Genomic DNA, 25995 nt, shown 5'->3' on the forward strand with positions numbered 1-25995 from the left:
CTGGTTGGCTAAAAAGCCTCGGCATGAATTCTGTGGCAGTCGCTGGGGCTTTTTACAGCTGTCAGAACCATAACTCAGTGTCATGTCGGTTAGCTGGCTACGATTCTTTGTATCTGGATACATATAGTATATATTCAGATACGAGTCTCTGCGTGGCTGGCCGCAAAGCCGTTCAGACAAGACAAAAAGCAATTGTTCGATGAGGGCCCTGGCCGGCAACAGAATCGAAATAGATTTGCAAACAATTTGCAACAATTCAATCAAAAAACTTTAAACGCAAATACACAGAAATACTATGGATAGAAAGACAAACGGCCAGCATTGATGGGCTGGCAGCGGCCAAAGCGGCGGGGGCACATGACGGCCATCAGATAACTCACTCACTTGGTGGTCCGGTTGGGTCGGGCTGAGTTTGTGTTGGAGTTGGAGCTGGATTCGGATTCAGAGTTGGAGTTTGAGCTGCGCTAAGCTCTGTGTATGGTCTGCTCGGCAGCATGGGCTGGACCAGACGAGACCAATAAAGGCCACTTCTAGACATTTTGCGCCCTATGTCTCTCTCGGTATCTCTGTGTGCCGTCTGTTTATCCAAGCGTTTGAATGGCGCACAAGCCAACAAGTAAAACGCTAAAAAAAAAAAAAAAAACGAAAAAAAAAAAAAAAAGAATTCAAGGTAAGTCCACGCCATCCACCACGCTTTTCTCTTATTTTTTTTTTTCTCAATTCTTCGTTTGATGTGCGAGGATAAGCGCAAAATATTTGCCAACCAACCAACCAACCAGGCCAGCTAGCCAGCCAGTCAGTCAGCTCGCTCGGTCAAACAATGATTTCCATCATATCTGCTATCTGCTCGCAACGTTTTGCGTGCGGAAAATGCAAGTGATGCAGGTGAGATGCAAGTCAAGGCGTTGACGGCGTCTCGACAGCAGCGGAAGTTGTAGCTCTTGCCATCCATGCCGGAAGGCAGTCGACAAGCTGAACAGTTGCATGTGCAATATTTCACAGAAGAAACAGCAAACGGGCAAGCCAGACACAAAGATCTACACACTCACACACGCACACATGTGTACATTGATTACCCGCGCTGCAAATGAGCTGTGGCTGTGCTAGCTCACTGCCAAAGCCAAAAAGATGCGCAAAATGTCAACGGGGCCAACGAACAGGGACCAACTGACAACAACTGACAACTGACAACCAGCGAATGACATAGCCTAGAAAGCAAAAAGTGCCGCTATGAGAATGGACGAATGAGTGTGCTCTTAACTCATATTGCATTCGCATGGCGTCTCATCGCATCGCATCGCATCGTATGGCTTGAGCTGCGGCTGGAAGCTGAGCAGAGACTAAAGCCATCCGCATGCAGCATTGTCAGGCTTTGTGCCTGGCGTGGCATGTGAAATAAAACTCCCGTAAGCAGACAGCAAGCCCCTAAGATCTAGGAGCGCAAATAAAACTGGAGGACAAGTGTAGCAGAAGCTGAGTTGCTCTTATAAGAGATTATTGACAACTGCTGCACACATGTGCTCAATGTTAGACAAAGCGAAGAGTATTTTAAAATGATTGAAAAAGCTTTGAGAAATACAGAAATTTAAAAATTACTTCACTGATTGAAAGAACAGAAAAGTAATAACATTTTTTAGCTCTTTAAAATGCCAGAAAAAATAATAAAAATACAGAAATTTAAAAAATATTTATCAAGTTGGAATAACAGAAAATAATATATTTTATTTTTTATCTCCTTAAAATTATTAAAAAGGCAGTAAAAATACAGAAAATTTTAAAAATATTTAAAAGGTTGGTTGATATTGAGAAAACAATAAAAATATAACAATTAAAATCATTTTTATTATGTATGAATACAAAAAAAAAAAAAAATATTTTGTATTAATCTTAGTTGCAGTTGATCTTTGCCCTGGTTTAATTAGTTATAACCAAATGTTACTAACTAGCTGAAGACTTATAATATGCCCCACTTCGATGAGAGTATGAAAAATGTTGAGGCATCTCCCGACAGCGGCTACAAACCGACAAATAGTAAGCCGGGACGAACCTTGACTGAGCTGCAGGAATTACGCAAATCTCGTTTGTTGAATGTGTTTTCAGTTAGGTGAAGATGCGCCAGCATCAACGTTTCATCCTCAATTGGTATGTGCCGTGAGAGGCGGGCGGGACGGGCGAGGCGGGGCAGGAGTCGAGGCGGCATGGACATAAATCTGTTTTAAGCATTTCGGCTCCAGCTTGTTTTGTGCATAACGTTGACGATGTCGACGACTGCGACACGATGTAGCTGCCATTGCTCTGCCTCTCTTCTGTGTGTCGCCGTTTTGTCTCTGACATTGCCAACGACTGCGTTGCCTCTTTTTTTTTCTTTCTATATATATTTTTTATTTTTGCTTTTTCCCTGGCTTTGTTTGCTCGCAGCAGCTTAAAACTCATAATGCCGTTATAAACACAAACAAGTGTGTGTATGTGTGTGTGTGAGTGTGTTTGTTGTTGTTATATCGTTGTCAAAGGTCAGCGCACGTTTAAGCCAAGCAGCGCAATTAAACGCACAATGCAATCGGGGAAGACAGCAAAAGCAGCTAGGGATACACACACACAGTTGCAGCTAGAGTGCTACAGACACAGAGGTACATTCATACATTTGTAGAGGCATAATCTCAGCTTTTCGGAGCACCAGACCAAATAAGTTGCACTGAGTGGCTAATTGCGCACAAAGTTGCGCTGGATAATCCCAGCGCCCGACTGCATGTGCTCAGAGGAAACTATGTGTTAATTATGTTAAATTCAAAGATGTTGCACATCAGGGCCCAGATTCAGATTCAGATTCAGATCCAGAGTCAGATTCAGACTCGGATTGTGATTCATTTTGCACACAATTCCCTGGTCGTGGCAATGTGGGTTAGTCACGTAGCCAAAGTTTTAGCGGCAATGGCGTTGATTAAGTTAACCAAAAGACGCTGCCGGGATTTTGTGGGCTGGGGAAGTTTCGGAAAATGTCGCCCCCGTCGTCTTTAGACGGCAGGCAGGCAGCGTGAATCGAGTGCGCTGTGTGGCAAAGTGGAGACACACACGCGCATGTGGTATATTTTCTTGTATTCCACTTGCCGCTCACTAATTAAGTTGCATGGCAAAAGTTCTTTGCCGACAGCTGACAAGAAAAGCGCTTGGAAAAGAATACAGACAACTTCAGTATATAGGGCATTTGGAGTGGTCGTTCAATGTGGAGCAGCGCAACTGCTCTGGGTGTGGTAGTGGCTAAAAGTGTAAGCTCATTAAGTGGGTTTTCCGGCTGTCTATGGCGATGGTGATGGTGATGGTGTTGGCGTTGGATTTGCCGTCAGTCGACGCGAACAGCTACTCTAGAAACATCAAAGTAAGCATAATTTGATTAAGACATTTAAGCCAAATACCTAATCATCATTAGCATCAACATAATCATCGGGCTGGCTCATGGCTCATGGCTCATCGAAAAATCACCACTTTTGCCAGCCTTTGATGCCCTCGACTTGTATACATCATTGATTCCCAGCAAGGCGAACGTAATTTATTGAACCCGGCAACCAAGTGACTTACGGACCAAAACCAATAACCAGAGACGAGGGTGGGCTCCGCCCCCCTGCCAGCCCTCATTGCCTGTCTGGCTGCCTGCCAGACAACTTGGTCAAACCTTTTGGGACGTAAATGCACAAGTTTTTCCGGACTTGAGCCGAGTTTGTGATTAATTGCTGGCCATTGCGGCCCTTACATGTTACGTTGATTTTAAGCCATAAGTTCGTTAAAGGCTTTTAGGCATGCATGAGGCGTAGTTCATTAGAAACGAAATGAATGGTCTATATTAGTTTGAAGCTCCGCTTTCCTATTGATGAGGCTAAATAACCTTTAAGAGTCTTAAAGTGCGGATAAACCAAAATGACTTACTCTACAAATTACTCAAGCGATTACGGATTTCTGTGAGACTTTTGTAGAGGCTAATCCCCAATGTAATTTTAAGCATTTCAGTGACGTCTGACGCTTAAGCAATTTCTGGTGAAGCAAGCTTTTACACAATATTGCTCAAAATATTTATATAAAGATGCAAGTTCTTCAAAGTCTTTTCTTTTGAAAAAAATGCGTAAAGTCTTTGAATTTACTTTGAGTTGGAGCACTTATAAAATACCTCCATTTTCCACAGCACCACATAAAGCAGTTTGTTCTAGAAAGGTGCCAAGCTCTTATAAGAGATTAAATTACACATTAAGTATTCTATTTGCGAGATAGAGTTGGCAGATTTTCGCTGCGCTGGAAACTCGGTTTCCAAGTAAATTGCAGAAAGCGATATCACGAGCTACATGAGCTTATAAATTTTTAAAATGCACTTTTCTACTTATGCCCTTACGTAAAGGCACTGACAACAATGCAGCAACAAGCAACAGGCAACAGGCAACTGGCGACATGCAGCTGGCAATGGTTGCAAGTTGAAAGCAAGAATAAGGACATCCATCGCACTGGTTGTAGTTGAGCATTTTACGAGTCATTGTTTAATGTGCTCGCCTGAACAATGTCCTGTTGTACACGTACTCTCGTATTTCTAATGCAATTGTAGAGGACATTGCATTAGGAGTTTACCAGCTGTCAGTGTCAATGTGTCGTTCGGCTCCGTCGTTCCTTCTCGTTATGCCCCTCACTCGCCTGCCATACAATTGACAATTAGTTTTTGAGTATTATTCACATTACATACATGACTGAGGATTACAATGCCAGCCAGCGGCAGGCGAGAGGTCAATTCCAGGTTGACCTTTTGAAGGACCGACTGCACGTGCTGTCATATACAGATTATCGCAAGGCAAGCGCATTTCCTCGCTCCTCAATTCCCAAGTGACATCTTACAATCGCTTTCAGCAGTTCATTTCTGTGGAGTTTGTTTGTCCTTTTGTTGGTCAGCAAAAGGTTTAACATAAATTCGAAAGGCGCTGCCAATGCTGTAGACTCGGCCTCGGACTGTTCACACTCGGCGACCATTAAGTTTATGACGCAACAACAATGAAACATGCCCAATACAAAAGGGATGCACGCTGAATGGCGAGCATCTCACTGGCCACCAGGGGATGTTTGGCCAAGCCAAAAATACTATAAATAAAACATGGCAGTGTTGGGCTTGCCCAAGCCAAACCCAACGCCCCTTCCCATCCTAGCCCAGCCCAGCCCACGTCTGTTCCCCAAAGCAAAACAGGAAAAAAGCGCAACAAAAAATGTAGCCAGCCCGAGAAGTCAGAAAGGGTCTAGTGACGCTCTGGAGTGTCTGGTCAGCGCCAAAAATCAAACATGTTGAGCGCCAGCTGCGGCAGACAATGAAGAAGCAGCCATGTGGCGTGTAGCATGTAGCATGCAGCATGTGGCATGTGGAATGTGTGTGGGTTTGTGGTTAACAATGGTGCGCCTCCTGATCCATAGTTTGGCTGTTTTGCGGTTGCAGCTGTGCCCGAGCGCCCTTGGGGAATCGACTCAATTTATTATTGGCGCTAGTCAAAAGCCAAAAACAAAAATTGGCTTTTTAAAGCGTTTGCAGCCCTCACACGAATTAAATTAAATCAACAACAACAACAACAACAAGAACAACAATGACAGCAACAGCAGCAAACAAATTTTGAAATGGGGGCCAGTCTGCGCCCCTGTCTGGACCAAGGCGTGGCGTTTAGTGCACAATGCTTTTTATCTGGGAAAAAAAGGCGCAATTTTCCAATTGAATAATTGTCGCCGGCAAGTTTTCACTTTTGTTGACCGGACGCAGCCAAGCAGGAAGATAGCAGCAAACGCAGAGCGGAACAGCAGGACGACAGGACGACAAGATAGCAAACGGCAATGGCTGTGTCCATTCAATGGCTCAACAGTTTGCCAGTGTTTCAGTGTTTCAAGGCTCCAAGTGTTTGCTTTGCCATTGAATAGATTTTGCCAGCGCCTTGCTTGCCCAACGATATCTCTATCTGCACTCAGTCTCTCGCTCTCTCTCTCTCTCTCTCTATTTCTCTCTTGCTCTTGTTATCTCTCATCATCATCTCATACCGCCTTTATCTCTACTGCTGCTGCACAGCCTTTTAACAACAATTTTCTTGTCTATTTTCAGGATGATTTGCCGGGCCAAGCTCTGCTGGATGTCGTTTTTGCCAGGCTCAATTTAATCGAGACTTCATACTTTGGCATTCGCTATATAGACGACGAGAATCAAACGGTAAGTGGCGGCAGGGATGGCGTCCTGCGTGCAGGATATGGCAACTGACTGGCGCATCCTGCCTCTGCTCTTACTGCTGCTGCTGCTGCTGCTGCTGTGCAAACATATTGGTTTTTAAAATTCATTTTCGTTTTCATTGAAATTCATTGAGGCGCATTGAGGGGCGTTAAGAAAGGAAAACAAAAAGTCGAGCTCGGCCAACTCTTTGAGCCTTTGACGCAGCCGGCGAGACACCCACGCCCGCAAGGCAAATTATATAAATTCGCTTTCAGACTGTCGTGAGGCGGCAGGAAGCAGCGCAGCACGGGGCGCGCGTTGCCTTGGCCTTTCATTGAAATTCACTTTTATGCCACTTGCCACACGCACATTAGTGCCCGCGTGTCGTCTGCAGCTTTTATGTTTGGCTATAAAAACGGGCATATGGGCTTACCTGTCGGCCCCCAGCTGACGCGCACACCTGCGCATCGTGGGCGTTATCAATTTGAAATTTATTCTTCTATTTCCCTCTACAGCACTGGCTGGATCCAGCGTCACGCATCTCTCGCCAACTGAAACCCAAATCGGATCCCTATGACCTGTACTTCGGTGTCAAGTTCTATGCGGCCGATCCGTGCAAACTGCTCGAGGAAATAACGAGGTGAGTTCAATCAATATTAAAAGAGCTCCAACTGCAAACTCAAACTGCATGAAAAATGATTTTAAATACAATATTTACATTAAATGAATTCCATTAAGCGAATGCTAAAGCGTTTTTTAAGGGCAGTCGTTTTTTTTTTTTTTCATTAATAAAATTTTTTACATTGAAATGCTTGGCATTTTATTAAATGAATTCAATTTATTAATTGCCACAGACTCGCAATGCAATTCAACCAGTTGACGGCCAAAGGTCCTCGACAGAGGGCAGACAACTAATGGATGGTGAAATAATGCGAATAATGAATTTATGCATAATATGCACAGCTAGCAAAATAAATTGAATAAAAAATGCGTTTAACGAGCATGATACTATAGAAGATACCCTATAGGAATTTACCTGAAATTAAGGAGAATAAATGAAATATCCTTAATTTCTATTGCTATTCTCGCTTTGAGTTTCTTAAGACTAATTTAGTTAGATATTGAAATATATTTAATTACTTATCTATTTGTGTGGAAATACTTTAGTAGTATACCCTCTCTTAATCATGTTGGTAATAAATGGGTATTAAAATGGCAATCGTCATGAAATTTTGGTGGGGTAAATTGTGAAAGTCCTGAAGGATAATTGGGCAGGCAGTCAGGCAGTCAGCTTTGGCGGAGAGTGGGGGTGGTATGGAGCGCTCTTATGTGTACGCGAAATGTGCTTTAGCTATGCAGTTAGCTGCATCCATCAAGCATTTGGTGTGTGCAAATATTTGCGCTTAATACGACGAAACGTGGTAGCTATAATCGTCACCAAGTGGGGACGCCCACTGGATCACTGGGAAGAGCTATACGGCTGGAACAGAGACGGAGCATGCTGATGGGGATGGGACGGTGGGGCGGTGGGACGGAGGGTCGCCAGTGGATGCCAATCGCTGGCCAAACATCATCAAAACTCTCGCGCGAGCTGACTGCCAACGGTTGAGCTAATATTGGCGCATATAAATCCAGGGAAATGCAGTTAAATGCACTGAAATGAAATGCACTTATACCGCGGTGGCAGTTGGCGATTTTGCTGAATATTACTGAAGTGCAGCGAGTGGAGCGAGGGAAATTTTGTTATTTTAGCTATACAAAGTCTGCGGCGCACAATAAATGCCAATTGACTTTGGCGTTGCAAGCGACATGCGGCACATTGTGCTTCAAGTGCCACCAACGAGCTGGCAGCTGAAGGATAGTTGCAATGAGTTTGCTCATTTGCTATAGATGATAATAACAAGCAAGCCGTTTGATATCTACAGATGAGACCAAATTGAATTGCTCGCTAAGCAAACAATTAACTAGAGCCGGCTTCACATATGTTGTGGAAATATTCATATATACAGACCTCTTCAGCGCTCTTGTTCACGTTGTTATCAGTGAAACGCCCGAGGTGGGCATATTGGGTGGCAAATTAATTATGCAGACTTATGTCTGACTTATTTGTTATTTTCACTGCCCCTTATAGTTCAATCAAAATCAAATGTGATAAATTGTTTTATTTCTTTCTATATGAGCATCTAAGAAATCTCTTAGCTTAGAGCAAAGCGGGCGACCGCCTGAGTTTACTTCATATAAGTCTGGCTTTCGCAGGGTATTCTCCAGTCGTCCACTTCAGCTTGTTTATTTGTTAAATGATTTTGTCTTCCAATGTAAACAGTTTGTTTGGGTGTTGCGTTTTGTGTGTGTTTAGGCCAAACATCAAAGTCGTATCCAAATAATTTTATGCGGCGATTTGTTTGCCAACTTGTTAACTGCTTCCAGGACGGGTTGTTGTTATTATCGTTGCTGTTGTTGTTGTTGTACTGGTTATATAGACAACTAATTAAATTTGTTCACTTTTATTTATACGACAGATATCAACTTTTCTTGCAAGTCAAACAGGATGTGCTACAGGGACGCCTGCCCGTTGCCTTTGAACTGGCCGCCGAACTGGGCGCCTTTGTGGTGCAATGTAAGTAAAGCCGCAAACGAAGCTCGAGGACATCAGCTAAATGAATTCGTTACTATCTATCTATCTATCTATCTATCTATGACTAGCCGAATTGGGCGACTATGATCAGCGACGCCATTCGAAGGGCTATGTGTCGGAGTTTCGCCTACTGCCCAATCAGAGCAGCGAGCTGGAAACCCGCGTCTCGGAGCTGCATCAACAGCTCAAGGGCATGTCACCGTCCAGCGCTGAGCTGAACTATTTGGACAAAGTCAAATGGCATGACATGTATGGCGTTGACTTGCATCCCGTGCTGGTAAGTGTGCACATGTTGTGCTTGGTCCCGCTCCCCTACTAACCCAAGAGCAACCACATCATGGAGCTCGAATCGCCCCTGCCCCTGCTCCTGCCCCTGCCCCTGCCCCTGCTCCTGCCCCTGCTGCCCGGCAAGCAGCCAGCCATAAAAGGGGTCAGAGCAAATGCAAAGTTTAATTTCATTTCATGGCAAATATTATAAATCATTTGCTCACACACATTTCTGGGGACCAACGCAATGATCGGCCCCTGCGTGCCCCGGGTCCGCAGACAAGCCTGGTCTGTCTCCAGTCCAGACCATTCCGATATCCACCCCGCCCCCCCCTCTGTCCGTTTCGTATGTCGTAGTCGCTTTTGTGCTGCGTAAGTTGGCACTTCATTTGCATTTTTTATTGCCCTTTACTTTGATATCAAACCTCAATAAATCACCAGCTGTGTTTGTATGCCAGCTACACATGTGTGGGGCAGGGGGGGGAGACGGAGTGCGTACGAAGGGGTGCTGTAAGCCCTTGTACTCCACATGCCACATGCCTGTGGTATGTGTGCTCCCGTCTACTTCTGTTTGTTTATAGACACAAATCATTGACTATCGCGGCGCCAGTTGCGAGCCAACACGGGTCTCTCTGCCTCTTCACCATCGTTCCTTTGGAACGTCTTTGTGCTCGTTCTGCTTTTTAATTTAATTAACAGCTAAAATTACATTTATTTTGTTTTTGTGTGCTTTTTGCTTTATGCGAGTGGGTTAACATGGGTGGGCCATAAAGCGTCGCACAGCTGCTAATAGGCCAAGCTGGCCAAAACTTTGCTCTCTTGTTAACACACAAATAGCCAAAAACTTTGCGCTTAAACAAAGGCCAAAGGGAGTCCGAGAGACTCTCTGGCTCTCCTTTGTTCTCCAGCAGAGCCTCTAACTCGAACTTCTGCTTGAACTTAGCTCATTCTCGATTCTATTTTTTTGTTGCTTTCTGCTTCTTTTCAGGGCGAGGACAGTGTGGAGTACTTTCTGGGCCTGACGCCTAGCGGGATTGTGGTGCTGCGCAACAAGACGACGGTGGCTCATTACTATTGGCCGCGCATTGCCAAAGTTTATTATAAAGGACGCTATTTTATGCTCAGGATAAGCGATAAAAATGTAAATTTCAGCGCGTCAGGCAACAATGCCAGAGCTCGATGACGATGACGATGACGACGACGAGGACAACGAGGACGACGAAGGCGACGATGGCGAGAATGGCGAAGGCGACGAAGCATTCGCTCCTAACCATAAATATTTCGCTGTCGAGTGCTTCGCACAATTTGCAGTTCGTTTTCTATTGTTCGCCTCAAATTTTTAATGTTTCTACCAGAAAGGGTATCAGGTGGCACTTGCCACAATCTTGTCAATATGATTCGTAATTTAATAATAATATAATATTTTTTGATTCACAATATATTATATAACTATATAATATTATATTTCAGTTCTCTAATAGTCAGATATATATTTTAATATTTTAGTTATATGAGATACATATGTATATACTCTTCCTTAACTATTCAAGAAACAGTTTTCTTCAAGTTCCACTCAAAAAGCCTTAGAGAAGAACAGTTTTCCCTGAAGAGGCAAAGTGTATAAAGGCTTCGATGCACTGAAAAACTGTTTCCATTTTCAAAGCATTTTGCAGCGTTGCCAATTTTTTCGTTGTGTGACAACTTTTTGGCTGTCAGCATACTCAAGTGGGGCAGCTGAAGCACTCGTTAGACAACAAGTAGCTGGTAGATGTTAGCTGGTAGCAGATAGCTCTTGCTGCCAGCCACCAGCCAGCAGCTAGCAGCTCCTTGTCAGCTTTCCTAACTTGAACACTTTTTGGTGCTAACGCTTTGATAATCAAAAAACTTTTCCGCAGTTGACGCACACAAAAGCGAAACTTTGCCATTTTCCCTTTTTGCTCGTTTTTTATTGAAGTCGGATGTGTGTTTTTTTTTTTTTTTTTTTTCTTTCTTCCTGGTCGAGAATTCACACTTTACATTGGTGCGGCACAGAATTCAGCCGGGCATTCATTCACTCAATTTGCCTTTACTTGAAAACTGCAGCTTTTGTCTGTCCACGTCTGCATCTCCGTCCTTGTCATCGTCATCGTTCTCGCCATCGTCCTCGTCATCGTCATCGTCGTGACTTGACTGGGTGCTTATCACACTTGCGTTATTCCTTCTACCTTCTTCACAGAATGAGCTAAGCACTTATGGCTTTGAAACTCCACGCAAATCGGCGTGCAAACATTTGTGGAGATGCTGCGTGGAGCATCATGCGTTCTTCAGACAGGTGCGCGTTGCACCTCTGCCCAATTCCCAGTCGCACGCTGCGGATTTGTTTCAACTGGGCTCCCGCTTCAGACACAGGTGAGTGCTCTCCCCCACGCCCTCCCCAACGGGCTTCGGCTCCATCATCAGCGCCAAAAGGTGCTCTAAGTGTGCAGCCCAATCTGCCGGAAGTATAATTACATGAGAGTGGGTGATGGCTCTGTGAGCGTGTGTGTGTGTGTGTGTGTGTGAGTGTTTGTGTATGTTGGTTCGGTATTAAAATAAAGTTATTAAACTCAAGCTGGGACCCCGGCCAAGATGCACAGTTTGTGCGCTTTTGGCCAATTTATTAGCCAGTCGGCCAATTTGCAGCGCTTCAAAAAGTGCAGCCAATTAAAATGTAACCAAGCACTCAAAGTCCTATTCGGTATATGTGCAGCTCATGTGATTAGATCATTAAAGAGCAGCTAGATTCAGAGCTGAGCTGCACAAATCGTTCAAATGAGCTCGTTCAATGAACATTTCAGTGGCTGCCCAGCCAAGAAGGGGCAAGTTTGGGATTAACCTGCATGGCGCTCGGTCGAACCGGCTCAGCTGAAGTTGTGGCATCTCTTATAGATGCAACCACATGGCTGCACTCAGACATAGATCAAGTTTACACCAACTCGAATGCCCAGCTAATTGGAAGTCCAATAAAAATGTCGGATCTGCAGGCAGTCCGACAAACTCAAGTCGAGCGCAAAGCCCACTAATGACTTTCTGTGAAATGCCTTCAAGCTGTGGCCGGAGCTGGAGTCGGAATCGGAATCATAGTTGGAGCTGGAGTTGGAGTTGGATCTAGTGGCAATGCTTGAGCCTAAGCCGCCAACAAATGCAAGGCAATTGTGCATGACGAATGTGGCAGGGAACCAGAGCTGGCCCCCGTTTGCTCCACGTCCAGGTTCATGTTTATGACAGCCATTTGCGGGGACTGCGGCTGGCCATTTGCTGGGCGAAACTTTCTTGCACTTGGCCAGCCGCAAACTTGGTCTAAATCGAGTTCACGTGGCCAAGCGCTACACTGGCAAACTATTAGCCCGGCAGGGTGGTTGGCCAAAAGTTTTGGGACGCCAGCGAACATTTTACGAGCGCTCGACAGGCTCGACGGGCTCGACGGGCGTTTTTAATTTGTGAAACAAATGAAAGTTTTTTACAACCTTTTTATGGTTCACTGTTCATTATTGCGAACCATCAGCATCTTGTACTATTATTGTTTTTATTTTTCTGTTTTTCTGTTTTTCTGTTGCCTATTTCTGTTAATATTTTTGGACGCCTTCATGCCTACTTTTATGTTGCCCAACAATCGCATGTCTGCCCCAACCCAACCAACCCACAACCAAAGTCGCTCGGACAAGCAAATGGAGAAGGATGCACTTGCTGCCGGACGTTCGCCGCCCGCCTTTACGCGCGTGCCCTCCAAGCGCCAGCCCCGACGCGTGATTGATGACTTTTTCAACAGCAACGGCGGAGGTGGAGCTGGCGGCGTCGCTGGCATCCACATTGCCAACCGACCCCTGCCATCCCAGCCGCTGCCCCTCCAGAGCCTGGCCAACACCAATGGCAATGCCAACGCCAAGTGAGTACTCCAAATATCCATCATTTGTTTTCATTTCATGCACAAAAGTTTTGATTTACCCAGCATCAGTTCTCTATATGTCGGTATATACTTGCATATATGCATATACATATATGTATAGTCCCTTTATACACTTCTTTTGGCGCAGTTGTCCCTTTTTTTTTTTTGTTTATCTATGTTTTTTCTTTTTTTTTGGCCAATTCTTGTTTCGGTCATAATTCTGTGGAGTCGCGCCGGCCGGAAGTGCTCTCATGTTGCTCATTGCAGCATCTTCCTTTGATCTGTTTTTAATTTTCGGCATGTGAATTTTGTTTTTTGAGGCTGTCTGCAGCAGCCGCCCCAAAATACGGTATCTGCTCCCCAAGGGGAAAATTTATATGCAGTTTCCCAGTTTTGGCATAGTGAAACTGTCGCCCTCTCTTTCTCTCGCTCTCTGTTTCATTTCTTTCCTTCTATTGTATCACTTGAATTTACAAAAAAAAAAAAAAAAAAAAAAAAAAAAAAAAAAAAAATACCAAAAGCGAAAACAACAATGCACAAAACACTTCATCATGCCCCATGTGTCCATGTGTGTGTGTGTGTGTGTGTGAGTTGTGTTTGACAGGCCGCCGCCTTCACATTGTTTTAGTGAATGTTATTGTTATTGTTGTTGTTGCGATGTCCTCATCCAAGTGGTGCTCCTGTGGCATGTGTTCTTGTGCTGCCCTTTTTTTCGATTTCGTGCTCAAAATCCATTTAGTTGCCATTTGAAGGCAGTTACATTGTCTAGACGCAACATTTATTAAATGTTTTATGGTTCTGAACATCAAATTATATATGGACAAATAAAAATCAGCCATTAGAAAAGCTATGGCGTTGGCATTAGCGTTAACGGAAATGTTGCCAAGATGTTATACCAAGGAGAGCGAGATTTTAATGGAAATTGAGTCATACGTCGGCAACAACAAGATTTATATACATAGTATAGTATATGTATGAGGAGGGGTAAACGTGATTCGCTAGTTGTTCAGGAAATTTCTTTAAGGAAATTTCTTGAAATGGAACACTGTGCAGAGATCAACTCTGCATTAGTCAAGAAATTTCTGTAAGGAGAGGGATATTATGTAGCTGAATACTGTACAGAGATCAATTGAACATTAGTCAAATGAATGAGAAATATTAACTCACAGATAGATAGAAAGATAGCCATGCAAGACTCTAGTGAGTATCAGTGGATTTCGAGTCAAATCATTTACAGTGAGCAGTGGCAAAGGCCCTCGTTGACCCCATCAATGTCGCTGGCGCAGAAGCCACCAGCAGCCATGCATAAATTAGCCCTGATGGTAATAGAGCCTACGAGCTGTGGCAGCGCACAAATGTAATCGCTGGCGCAACATTTCCTAGGAACACAGGAACGCGTAGATCAGCACTGGGCTGAGGCGAACTGAATTGTAGAACTGAGAACTGAGAACTGAGAGCTGAGAACTAAGAACTAGACGCTAGACGCTCACGTCGTTTATCATTTGCAAACAAAGAAGCCAAACGTCAGGCAGCGGGCGCAGTGGCAGCCAGGACAGGCCAATCAAGTTGCCCACACCATGGGCAAGCGGGACATAAATCACAAGGCGCGACCGGAGCAATGGCACGTCCGGGGAGTCCACAGCCAAGTGCATGTCCATGTCCATGTCTGTTGCGATGGGGAGCTCGAAATGATTGCCCGCTGATTGCCAGTGCGGCAATTACTCAATTTTACACACGCGCATTATTTGTCTGTGTCGATCTGACTGGCTGGCTGGGTGAGGACGATCCTCCTGGCAAGCCCCGATCCTCAGACAGAGGCCATTCAAGCGACAGCCTAAATGCTGCGATGCTGCAGACTTTAATCAACGTTTATGTTAAACAATTTAAATTTATGGCAAAATAATGCGAGAGAGCGTTGCAATTGCTGACTGATACTATCCACCTTCCTCTCTCCCTCGCCCTCCCTCTGTCTGTCTCTCACTCTCTATGTATACCCTGCCCACATTTGTTGGCTTTGCAGCAACTACGACAGCCCCTACCGCTCCACGTACAGCATACCCACCAGCTTGGGTGTGCGGCCCAGCCATCAGCAGTCCGCACAGCAGAACAACAACTCCAGCAGCTACAACAACAATGGCAGCAATTTGCAGACACCTGACTCGCCGCGCAGCACGCGCAGCGCACCCTGGCCGAGATCCCAGCAGCGTTCGCTCTTCGGCCACAATCCGTCAAGTCCGCGCTCGGTGCGCTCGGTGAGCACCACGGGCGGCGGGCTGCATCATCACCACAGTCATAGCCATGGCCATGGTACGAGTCATCATCATCATCATCAGCAATCTTCGTCGTCGTCGCATCATCAGCAGCGGCAGCAGCGCGCCAGCTCCTCATCCGCCTCGCATCAGCAGCAGCAGCGTTATCGCTCCAGCTCCGTGGAGAGTCATTCATCAAACGATTCGCGCTCCACACGCCGGTAAGTCCAGATGGCTTCCCATTATCACACCGAGAGACTCACGTGCTCCACTCCCACAGACACAAGCATCGCCATCGCCGCACCTCCGACAATGAGAGCGAGCTGTCGCGTGGCTCGGGTCGCTCGGGACGTTCGCATCATCGCAAGCATCGGCGCTCGCATCGGCATCGACGCGACTCGGCTGGTGGCTCGGATCATGACAGCACCAGGGGACGCAGTTACTCGGGCCATCGCAGCTCGTCCATGCGCAGCGGCAGCGCCGAGCTGATTGACTCAACCACGCAGTGGCGCGAGGTGCAACGCCGACAGGCGGAGGCGAGTCTGGGCCAGAGCTCCGTGCAGCAGGCGTCCGTGTCCAAGAGCAGCATGGTGGCACGCAGTCTGCACAGCAACGACAGCCACTCGGACACGCATTCGCACCACAAGTCGCGTCGGCACCGCAAGAACAAGTAAGGCAACTGGGTGGGTCAATCGAAATTTCGAAGTCTACATTGTTTAACCCACAGATCTCCGTCGGAGTCCCGCAGTCGCATGTGGAACAGCGAGCTGGCCAAGCACCTGCAGTTTGATCTGGTGGATACCGCCGGCATGTCGGAGCAGCAGCTGCGCGAGATTCCCTACACCGTGGTGGAGACGACCTCGAAGCGCTCCAACTCCAATCTGAAGATCCACAAGAGCAACAGCAAGAGCAGCGTGGGCGCCAAGAGCACCGGATCGGGCAACACAATCACAAATGGCAGCGGCTCGGCCGGAGCTGGGCAGGCGAAGAATCGAGTGGATCGCATTCGAGGGTGAGTTAAGCCACAGAGTTTTAGGACTGCTTCGGGCAGTTTCTCATATTGCCGATTTGTAGACTCTACTACCAAAGCTCTCATCCGCATGATAGCAATGTCGGCGGCGTGGGCGGCAGCGGTGGCGCACCCAAGAACGGATCCATACGCTCGGCGAGCACAATCTCCTCGCGCGAATGCGAGCGCAACAATGGGCATGGCCTAGTGCGGTAAGTCCCAAGAGCGAATCGCAAGGGAAAGTCGTCGGAATTCACATCTCTCCATATCTCGTTTGTTTGATCGCTCGCAGCATGATGTCTAGCATGAGCATGGGTGACTTCATCTCACCCACCGGCTCCAATCTGAGCCCCTTGGAGAACTCAGCGCTGCGCGTTTCGCATGAGCACACGGACTCGGGACTGGGTGCCGATCAGGACTATGCCTACTCCTCGGAAAGGTAATTGACCCACGACTATGATAACTTTAATCACTTGAAACTTCTTCTTCCACATTGTTTCACCGTCTATTGTTTTGAATCTTTGGCAGGTCCAGCGACAGCACACGCTATGGCACCAACAAATCCTCCGGCGCCTCAAGTGGCAGCCACCGCAAGTCGATTGGCAGCGCCGGTGGTGGTGGTGGTGGTGGTGGCGGCGGCGGCGGCAACAACGGCGGCTACAACAGCCTCATGCAACAGACTGTGAGTAATCAACAGCAACAGCAGCGCTCACTATTCGCACAACAGCAGCGCCAGCAGAAGCCCAATTACAAATACGCTTCCTCCTCGTCCACTAACCCGAATCACAATCCCAACCCGAGCCTGGCACCGGTGCATAGCGCATCTGCCTCAGCTACTAACTCAACGCCGCCGAACTCATCTTCGGGCGGCAGCAGCAGCAACGCCGGCGCCGGCAATCGTCTGCTAAGTTACACGACCTTTGAGAATAATCAGTACAAGTTCAGTTTGAACAATGCGCTGGGCAAAGGGTCGGGCGGCGGCGGCGTTGCCAGCTGCAACAGCAGCAGCAATCTCACGGGTAACATGGTGTCAGCTAGTGGTGGTGGTGGTGGTGCTTTCAGCAGGCAACGCAGCTTCGTCGAGTGGCCAAACAATCCGGCTGCCCCATACTATTACCAAGGCCCATCGTCCAGTGCGGCGCAGGTCAAGCGGCGCGATGCCAAATCGGATATTGGCGTGCCCACGCGTCGTCTATCCGGCCAGAGTCTGACAAAGACGCAGCTGCTCACCGGTGGTGCAGTGGGCGGCAGCTCTCAGCTGGCCAATGCCAGCTGCTATCCCATCCACTATGCTAGCAGCAGCGTCTCCAACGCTGGCTACAATCGTGCGCTGGGCCAGCGCGGAGCTGGTGGCGCCCCACACATCGGTGGCTTTGGCCTGCAGCCGGCCAAATCTGATCTTTTCTTGTCCTACATCCATGGCGGCGAGTACGACCGTCCCTACATCTACAACTACAAAATGCCGCAGATGCCGCCGGGCCTTGCTAACAACAGCAGCTCTGGCTCTGGATCTGGCAACGGCTCAGGCAACGGTTCGGGCACCGGCTCCGGCACTGGCTCGCCCAGGCAGCTGGCCAGCGCGTATCACATTTCGGGCGCCCAGACAGCGGATCCCCCGCCACCGCCAGCGCCCCTGTACGGTGGCTCGGCGCCCGCCAACGATGTCATGTACTATCAGTTTGACAAAGGCGCCGCCGTCATGCCCGCACAGCAGCCGCCCATTGTGCAGCAGCCGAAGGCGTCGGCGTCGGCGTCGGCGTCGGCGAGTGGCGGGGCCACTGGCACTGGGAGCAACAGTGGGCCATTAGTGTATCTGCAGCATGGACAGAATATCGCGCCATCGAATGTCACCTCAGCGCAGCAAACTGTGAGTAAGCCCTAGGCGCAGTCCCGCATCTCTTACGCATGTTGCGTCAACCTGTAGCATGTTTCGTTGTTGTTACTCTTGCCTCGTATCGTTATTGTTGTTGTTGTCTCACCGTCCTTTGTCTTGCGGCATCCTTGTTTGTGTTGCATGTTCCCCCCACCAACTGTCTCTCCCCCTTTGTGTGTGTACTTAGCTGCTTAAGTTCAAGTTTTGTTGTGTTTTATTTTCATTTGATATTTGCCGCCTTTTAATTGAATTCGTATTTTATTTGTACTATCTTAAGCACCTCGTTTCTTATGTACTTAGCTGCAACTGCAACAGCAACGGCAATTGCAACTGCCACTGCAACGAGCAGTGGCAAGGCAAGGCCAGGCCCTGCACTCATAACGTATACTTAATTTCTAGCTTTAGCTTATAGCCATATATATGACTACATATACATATATACATTTATATGTATACATTTTTACGTACTGTACTCTCTTATATTTTCGTCTAATAAGTAACTGAAGCTTTTATGTTGATTATTTTGTAAGACTCATTGTAAACATTGTAACATTGGACGGTGCTTTGGCCAGAAGGACTCCTGCTCTGGCTTTAGTTACATGCACACTTATCTTTGCATGCACACACTTATCTCTGCATGTGTGTGGGCGCCTGCGAGTGTGAGTGTGTGAGTGTGTCTGTGTCTGTTCCTTTGTGTGGGTTATCAAAAACGACGCGCTGTCTGCAAATAAAGTTGCTGCTATCTGCGCTCGGTGTCTGGCGCATAGACTGGAATTTAATTAACTTAAATAGACTGCGCGAAAGTAGGCGTGGGGCGCAGCCACACACACACACACACAGGCATACACACACATTCAAGCCACGTATCTTTAAGATACAGATAATTGCAGCAATGTATTTTGCGATAAATGTATATGCGATTCCATGTATCGCCGGGCACAGAGCAAAGCTTCCCATGATTATACATTCCCGCTCAGTTCGATCAATCAATTTTAGATGAAAGGATTTTCCACGGACCATCTTAAAGCGCTGCCCCAGAGCACACAGACTGGTAGACATAAACTCGGGCTCAATTTCACGCACCACTAATTAACAAGAGAAATATGCCAACTAATTTTTGTCTAGCAAACAAACAAATTGCTCGAAAAGCAAAAGATATTGTGGGCCAGAGCAGTGGCGGCTGAGGATGAGGCTGAGGCTGAGGCTGAGGCTGAGGCTGGAGGGCAATAAAGCAGCATAAATAATAAGCAACTATTTGCGCTACATTATCCAAGTTTATGTAAGAGCAAAGCGAGCGGCGGGGTGGTGCTCACAGTGGGTCCAGTGGGTTGCCCAAGCAAATAATTTCAAGTCAAGTTGATGGCACAAATTTCGCAGCTACCACAGCAGAAATACTTACAATTCTTAAATAAATTTTGTGAGAGCGTAGCTCGACCCGCTTACACACGCACACACTCACTCGCACACATGTGGCATGTGTTTGTGTGTGTATTTATGTGTGTCACAAATGGCCTTCATAGCAAGAACAGCCACTACATAGAAACATTCTCGAAATGTTTGGCATAATTTTGCTATAAAATAAATTTTGCAAAATTGTTTTTCTCTAAGCTGGAGGCAGCTTAGCAAAGCGAAGACAGCGCCTGGCAGCAGCAGCAGCAGCAGAAGCAGAAGCAGCAGCACAGCAACAGCCAAAGGACATCAAATAAAACAAGCAAATCAAAAATTATGACAGCACAGCAAGGAGCAAGTCAGGAACTCGGGGAACTCAGCCACGGGCAGAGCAACAGAGATAGCAATAAAGCCAGACCCACACGCTGCAAAAAAGATACTGAGCCCAAAAGGCAAACATGGGCGTGGCCATGGGTGTGGGCGTGGCTGTAGCATGTAGCATGTAGCATGTAGCATGTCCTTGCCAAAGCAGTTAAGTCAATAAATTTACTGATTTAATGTGGCAAAAGTTTCGATTGTTGTTGTTGCCGTCTTCTGGCCAGTGCGCACTTCACGCTGCCCCCCGAAGAGTTGAGCAAGCGCCTGCAGTTGTTATTGCTATTGTTAATATTGTTTGCTATTTGCTATTGTTGTTGTTGTTTTACGTCGCCCTAAGGCGACATACACTAACAAATGCTAGATTAACACAATTGGTAAACAATAAAAGCGACAACTTATGGCCAGGCTTATTTGGCTTAAAGCCATTTCACTTAAACGGCCATTCCAGCCAGCGTAGTATCATGAAGTCAAAAGTGTAACCAAATGCAATTGGAAAATAAATGAAATAATTGAATATAAGTGAGAGCACTCCGTCGAGGCATTTCAAAAATATAACTTTAATTATTATCACTGCAGTAAATGCAATAATTTCATAACAACGCTAAAGTTTCTATCAAACACTTCAAATTGTTTCTGTTTTTGCAATATCAATTAAAATCACTTTCCAATTAAGTAAACATGCATTATTGCAATCCAGCAAAAATACTAAAAAATATATTCACAAAATAAAATTAAGCGCATACCATGTCTCGTTAGTATTTCCATATATTATTACATTCAGTTCGCAATTGGAAAAGTTTTAATAAAACAAAAAGCAGACAGCTCTGCAAATTTTATTCATATTTTTGCCTGCTACCGGTGCGCGCTCCCAACTGGAATGGAAAAGCATTAGAACTTCATCAATATAAGCCACACAGTGGGTTTTCATTTCAAATTGTTGTTTTCTATATGCAGAAAAAACTTTAAGCAAAACAAAGAGAAAATCTATGGGAAAATAGCACAAAAAGCAAATATTTTTGCACTGGCGATTGATTTATGAGCAGAAAACAATTTACGACTCAAATAGTGCGGAAAATGTTGGAAAAAAGTTTGTTTTACAATTGAATTTATTATTTATGCCACACAGCGAGTGATTTAATTATGCATCATTCAGACAATAGGCGACGGCTAAATACTTTTTTTTTTTTTAACTTTTTGCTTTGTTTTGTTTTCGTTTTTCAGTTTTAACCTTTTTATGTATGTAAGCTCTAAGCTGGTCTTTTGTCTTTTGGCCGTGGACATCTGTCGCTTTTAATATTTATGTGAACTTTTATTTGTAACAAAAACATTTTCAATATTTTTATTTTTTGTTTGATGGCATTGCATGAAAAAATGCAGACAAAATGCTCAGTTGAGCAAATAGTGAAAAAATGAGAGCTCGGGGAGTGTAGGTAATAATTATCTAGACGAGTGAGTGTGTTGACACGCCTGCTGGCAGTTGGCCCTGACAGTTGCCAGACATTGAAAGAGTCCTTTTTAGCGGGCTCTGCTAATTGCGGGGGGCGTTTCATGGCCGCCAACGTTTTTGTCAGGCAATTTGATGCATTTGCGTTTGGGCCAAAGAGCCAAGGGGCGTGTGTGTGTGTGTGTGCGAGAGAGCCTTTATACTATGCCTAATTAACACACACGGACGAACACACACACACACACTTGTTTATAGACAAGGGCACACCCACAAAAGTGGAGGAAAATTAATTAAATTTCAACATTCAGCCAGAAGCTAGGAATGCCTGCACCACCCGCTCTGCGGCCTTCATTCATGCTGATTTAAGCAATCCCGTACGTGTTTCCATTAGGCTACAATTCAAGCTTGATCATTGATGGAATGGCTAAAGGCGTTGGTGTACTCTCATCGGATAAGTTCTCTCTCTCTCTCTTAAGGCAACAAATACAATTTTCAAGTTGAATGCAATTTTAATTAATAGCAAATCAAACAAACTTCAAGAAAATTCACAAAACAAACTTAGCCAGACATAAGCAAAGTTTCAGCTGGCTGCCAAAAGCATAAGCTGCCAGCACACACACACGAAGACACAAAGAGAGAGATAGAGAGAGAGAAAGAGAGAGAGATGGAGAGAGAGAGAGACATGTACCAGCATCTCAAGTATTTGTATCCACAAGATACAGACACATAGATAGCCATATGCTAACTAAAGATCCCTTTGCGAATGCACCTTTCTGTTCTTATTTACCAATGAATATGTCTGTACTCCCAACAAACATTGAGTGGAGTCGAGGTAAGGAAACATTATGTTTACCTTCAGCCACATGTGCCCCGAACTAAGTGTGTGTGTGTGTGGGTATGAATTCAATCATAATAACAGCAAATCTGCTACGGCAAACATGTCTTTGGCCAAATTGAATGAGCTTTTAAGTGTATTGAGATTGAGTCGCCGGCATAAAGAGAGAACAGCTGAAGATGTTTCAATTACCAAATTAATTCTATTTGGAATAAGTTTATATTAATTTAATGAAACATTTTTCGATTAACTAAATAAAGCTCAAATTCATTTAGCACACATGAAACTTTAAATTATAAAATAGCAATCTTTTCCTTGTCCAGCTGGACTTTTTCAAGTCTCAAGGGAACTTGAATGTATTTTGGTTAGCTTAAGAGTTCTTACGGGTGGCCTTTTTGTGGTTGTCTATAGCAGCAACAGCAACAGTAACAACAGCAACAACAACAACGACAGCAACAACAGCAACATGGGAATGCAATCAATCGTAAACCGCAGAGAGCATGTCCTGTGGCATGAGCATCCAATTCAACTCACCTCCTGCTGTCTCGACTACCCGATTTTGGTCAGGTGTTTAGCCGGCGGTCACTTTATGAACGCAATCAGGCGAGCTTTTGTTAAACTCCATCCACTGGCATTTGGCATGTGCCATTCTGTTGTTCACATTGTTGTGGCTGTGAATTGTCGTCGTTGTTGTTGCTGTTGCTGTAGTTGTTGCTGAGTATTTTACGCAGGATTTGAATGTATGTAATTAAAATTTGCCCGCCTGCGGATCTAATAATAAATTTATGTGCATACATCGCCAGCTCGTGCAGCTGATTTTTAAATTCAATTTCAATTACACCAAAGTACACAAAGTACACAATCAGCGAAGTTTTTTGATTTGTGCTACATGTATGTCCCTATATTATTATTTTGTATTTATTACCGTACATATTGCATATTTAGTAATAAGTGAAGCATGGCGCATGTTTGCCCCTACATATATAAATATATGTAATAATAGTAATTATTTATTGTTTGTTTAGTCTATTGCTAATGTTGATGTTGCATTAGCAGCAATAATATTTGATTAAGTCTGTGGCTAAACATATTTCCTATTGCAAGTGCATGATGAATTGTGCTAAATTCGTGATTCTGTATATATAGTGCCTGTTCTAGTTCATAATTGTATGTAGACCCAAAGTCCCTGCAAGAGAGCTAAACCTTGTTTGTGTTTTCAATACCCCCAACAATACTCCATAAAACTCAAATCAAAATCCGCAAAACGCAAAAACCCATCGCAATGCACAGGCAATGCATTCATCGCACTCCTGCAGCGAGGAGGACGAGGTGATGGCCGTTTTGGAGGCCCTTCGACCGGATGCGACCACAACTAATGATGAAACCGAAGACACCGATGATGTGTATGACGATGAGGCCGCTGAGGCAGAGGATATGTTTGATGCTGACATTCCTTTGATGTCACCCACGGGCAGCCACAATAGTGCCAGTAACAGCAACAGCAACAGCAACAGCAACTGCAATAACAACAACAACAACAACTGCCGCAGCAACAGCAGCAGCCCCAACAGCAATAGCAATCGTAATGCAATTGCAACAACAACAACAGTGGCATCCATTTCCGCTTTGGCCAATATTAATCTAGATAATTGCAATGCGAATGTCTACAGTGGTCAGCCGTGTGCCAACGACACCAATGCACAGCAGCAACAGCAACATCTGCAGCAGCAACAGCAACAAGCATTGCCAATTACAAAAGCCAACCAAACGTTAAATTGTCCCACATTGAATGCAAATAGCAATAGCAATAGCAATAGTAGCCAAACCAACTCCAATACGAATGCCAATCCGAATTTGAATGCGCCACCCAGTGACCACCCAACATCCCCCACCAGCCAACAGCAACACCAATCCACAGCAACTGCAACTGCAACTGCACCAGCAACTGCAACAGCAACAACAGCAGCAGCTGCAACAGTTGCTGCCGCAACGAACTCACTACGAACCAATTCCAATACGCACTCGAATTTACAACAAAATCAAAACATTTCCTCCAGCTTAGAGATAATCCTATCGCCAATTATACAAAGTAGTCGCCGGTAAGTTTATTTCTTAGTTTTCCTTTCCTTTTTCGTTTTCTTTTTCCCTTGTTCTTATTTCAGTTGAATTCTGCCGTAAACTTTGTTTGGCCAGAGCTCTCTGGCTCTTTCAGTAGTGTTTCCTTTTTCCTTTTTCATTTTTTATTTGTTTAGTTCAATATCAATTTGTGTGTAGCTAACAAGCAAATACATGCAATGCAAGTATTATTGAAGTCTAGCCTTAAGTAGGTGCGCCCTTTGACCCACCCGCATGCAAATACAGCAACCACAGCGTTAAAAGTGAAACGTAGTCCGATGTTGATCCCAGAGAATGTGCATTGAATCCGCAATTGACTTTGTGTTTGAATTGTTATGCTCCAACAATCAATAAGCCAATTTTTTTGTATACCAGTTCACATTGCAACAAATTGCAGTTTAATTCCAGAATAAATTACGAACAGTTTGAGCTTAGTTTTAAGCAAACGATCTCCACTCAATTACTTGAATATCTTACGTTTATGTTAACAATATTATTTAAAAAGGTGCTCAAGTTATTCTGCCAGCTGCTTCAATGTAAAATCACTTATATTCATCCACATCCTCGACGCGAAATTTCTTAATCAAATTGCTCTACAAGCCGCGCACACATAACGATATGGCTTAAAGAGCGCCTAAGCCCCAGCCAAATAAAACAGAATAAAAACATTATAAATTATGTATTAATGTGCCTGTTAGGCCTATGCGTGGCTCAAGGCACTGTGCCACTGTGGCATTGTGGCAGGGTGGGTGTGTGGGTGTGGCAGGAGCTCCCTTGGCGGCTGCTTTCGATTTTGGCCTTTAGCCGCGCAGTGGGGCTCCTTGGGCGTTGGCACAGTGAAAGCCAAAGCCGAAGGCAAAGCACTTTGCCAGCTGCCAATTTTCAATTGCCTGCCAGAAGACTGGAAACAACGGGAAGCGACAATAACAACAACAACAACAACAACAACAACGGCAACAATGACAATGATGGGGAAATGAAGGAAAATGGAAAAGACTTTTCCGCGTTACATTCGTTTTCATTTCAATTTCACTTGGTGCGTTTGCTTTCATTTTGGATTTACATTTGATTTGGCTGCCTCTCGCCATTTGTTTCTGCCGCTGTCTCTGCTGCTGCCTCTGCTCCTTGTTGTGCTCCTGTCTTTGTTTGTTTATTTTTGCTACTCCGACTACGTTTTTACGCTCGGCATGGCAAAAGGCGCACAAATATTTATGTGACGCGAAGACAATGCGAATGCCACAACGAAATTCGACAGCCCATTTACAAATGAATAGGTTAATGTCAGCGGGCAGGGTATGCCACTGGGGGCTGACTCGATTGTGGGCGTGCCAGCTGTCTTGTTTATGAGCCAGAGTTCAGGCAGCGCGCAAATTGACTTTAAACATGTCAATTTAAATTTGCCCCTGCACTGAGAATGGGTCCAAGTATGGCCTTTTTGCTGTGCCCAGGCCTTGGCTGGCCCATTGCCGATTGCCGGCCTGGCTCTGTTTGCGCCTCATTAGAGCATCCGAAGGGTCTTCTCCTGCCATACATTTGGCCGTCCATTTACATTTGTTTTGAGTTCCGTCACAAATATTACTCATACGCCGCATTGCACGCAGCCATTGAAGCAACAAAATGACAATTTCACAACAAATTAACTGCGCAGCCAGGCAGGCAAACATCCATTTCAGACATACTATATGAAGATATGAT

The 25995-nt window shown here is 45.3% G+C and overlaps 1 protein-coding gene across 4 annotated transcripts in view; it reads left to right on the plus strand.

The window, feature by feature from the left end:
• The window catches only part of LOC108621697 (uncharacterized), a 63948-nt gene that overhangs the window by 32810 nt on the left and 5143 nt on the right, over positions 1-25995 (plus strand). Inside the window, exons 3-16 of one of the 4 annotated variants that reach the window (XM_089463138.1) lie at positions 6101-6205; positions 6718-6842; positions 8722-8819; positions 8906-9114; positions 10093-10245; positions 11320-11492; positions 12775-13008; positions 15029-15478; positions 15538-15927; positions 15985-16269; positions 16365-16478; positions 16559-16705; positions 16795-18133; positions 23476-24284. In XM_089463138.1, the coding sequence (XP_089319264.1) occupies positions 6101-6205; positions 6718-6842; positions 8722-8819; positions 8906-9114; positions 10093-10245; positions 11320-11492; positions 12775-13008; positions 15029-15478; positions 15538-15927; positions 15985-16269; positions 16365-16478; positions 16559-16705; positions 16795-18133; positions 23476-24284 (4631 nt within the window). Of the gene's footprint in view, positions 1-6100; positions 6206-6717; positions 6843-8721; positions 8820-8905; positions 9115-10092; positions 10246-11319; positions 11493-12774; positions 13009-15028; positions 15479-15537; positions 15928-15984; positions 16270-16331; positions 16479-16558; positions 16706-16794; positions 18134-23475; positions 24285-25995 lie in introns of all 4 variants that reach the window. The other 3 variants (XM_089463137.1, XM_089463139.1, XM_089463140.1) reach the window with 3 other exon arrangements.

Source organism: Drosophila arizonae, chromosome 2 (assembly GCF_054131065.1).
Source record: "Drosophila arizonae isolate 15081-1271.41 chromosome 2, UAZ_ARI_1.0, whole genome shotgun sequence".
Classification (NCBI taxonomy): domain Eukaryota; kingdom Metazoa; phylum Arthropoda; class Insecta; order Diptera; family Drosophilidae; genus Drosophila; species Drosophila arizonae.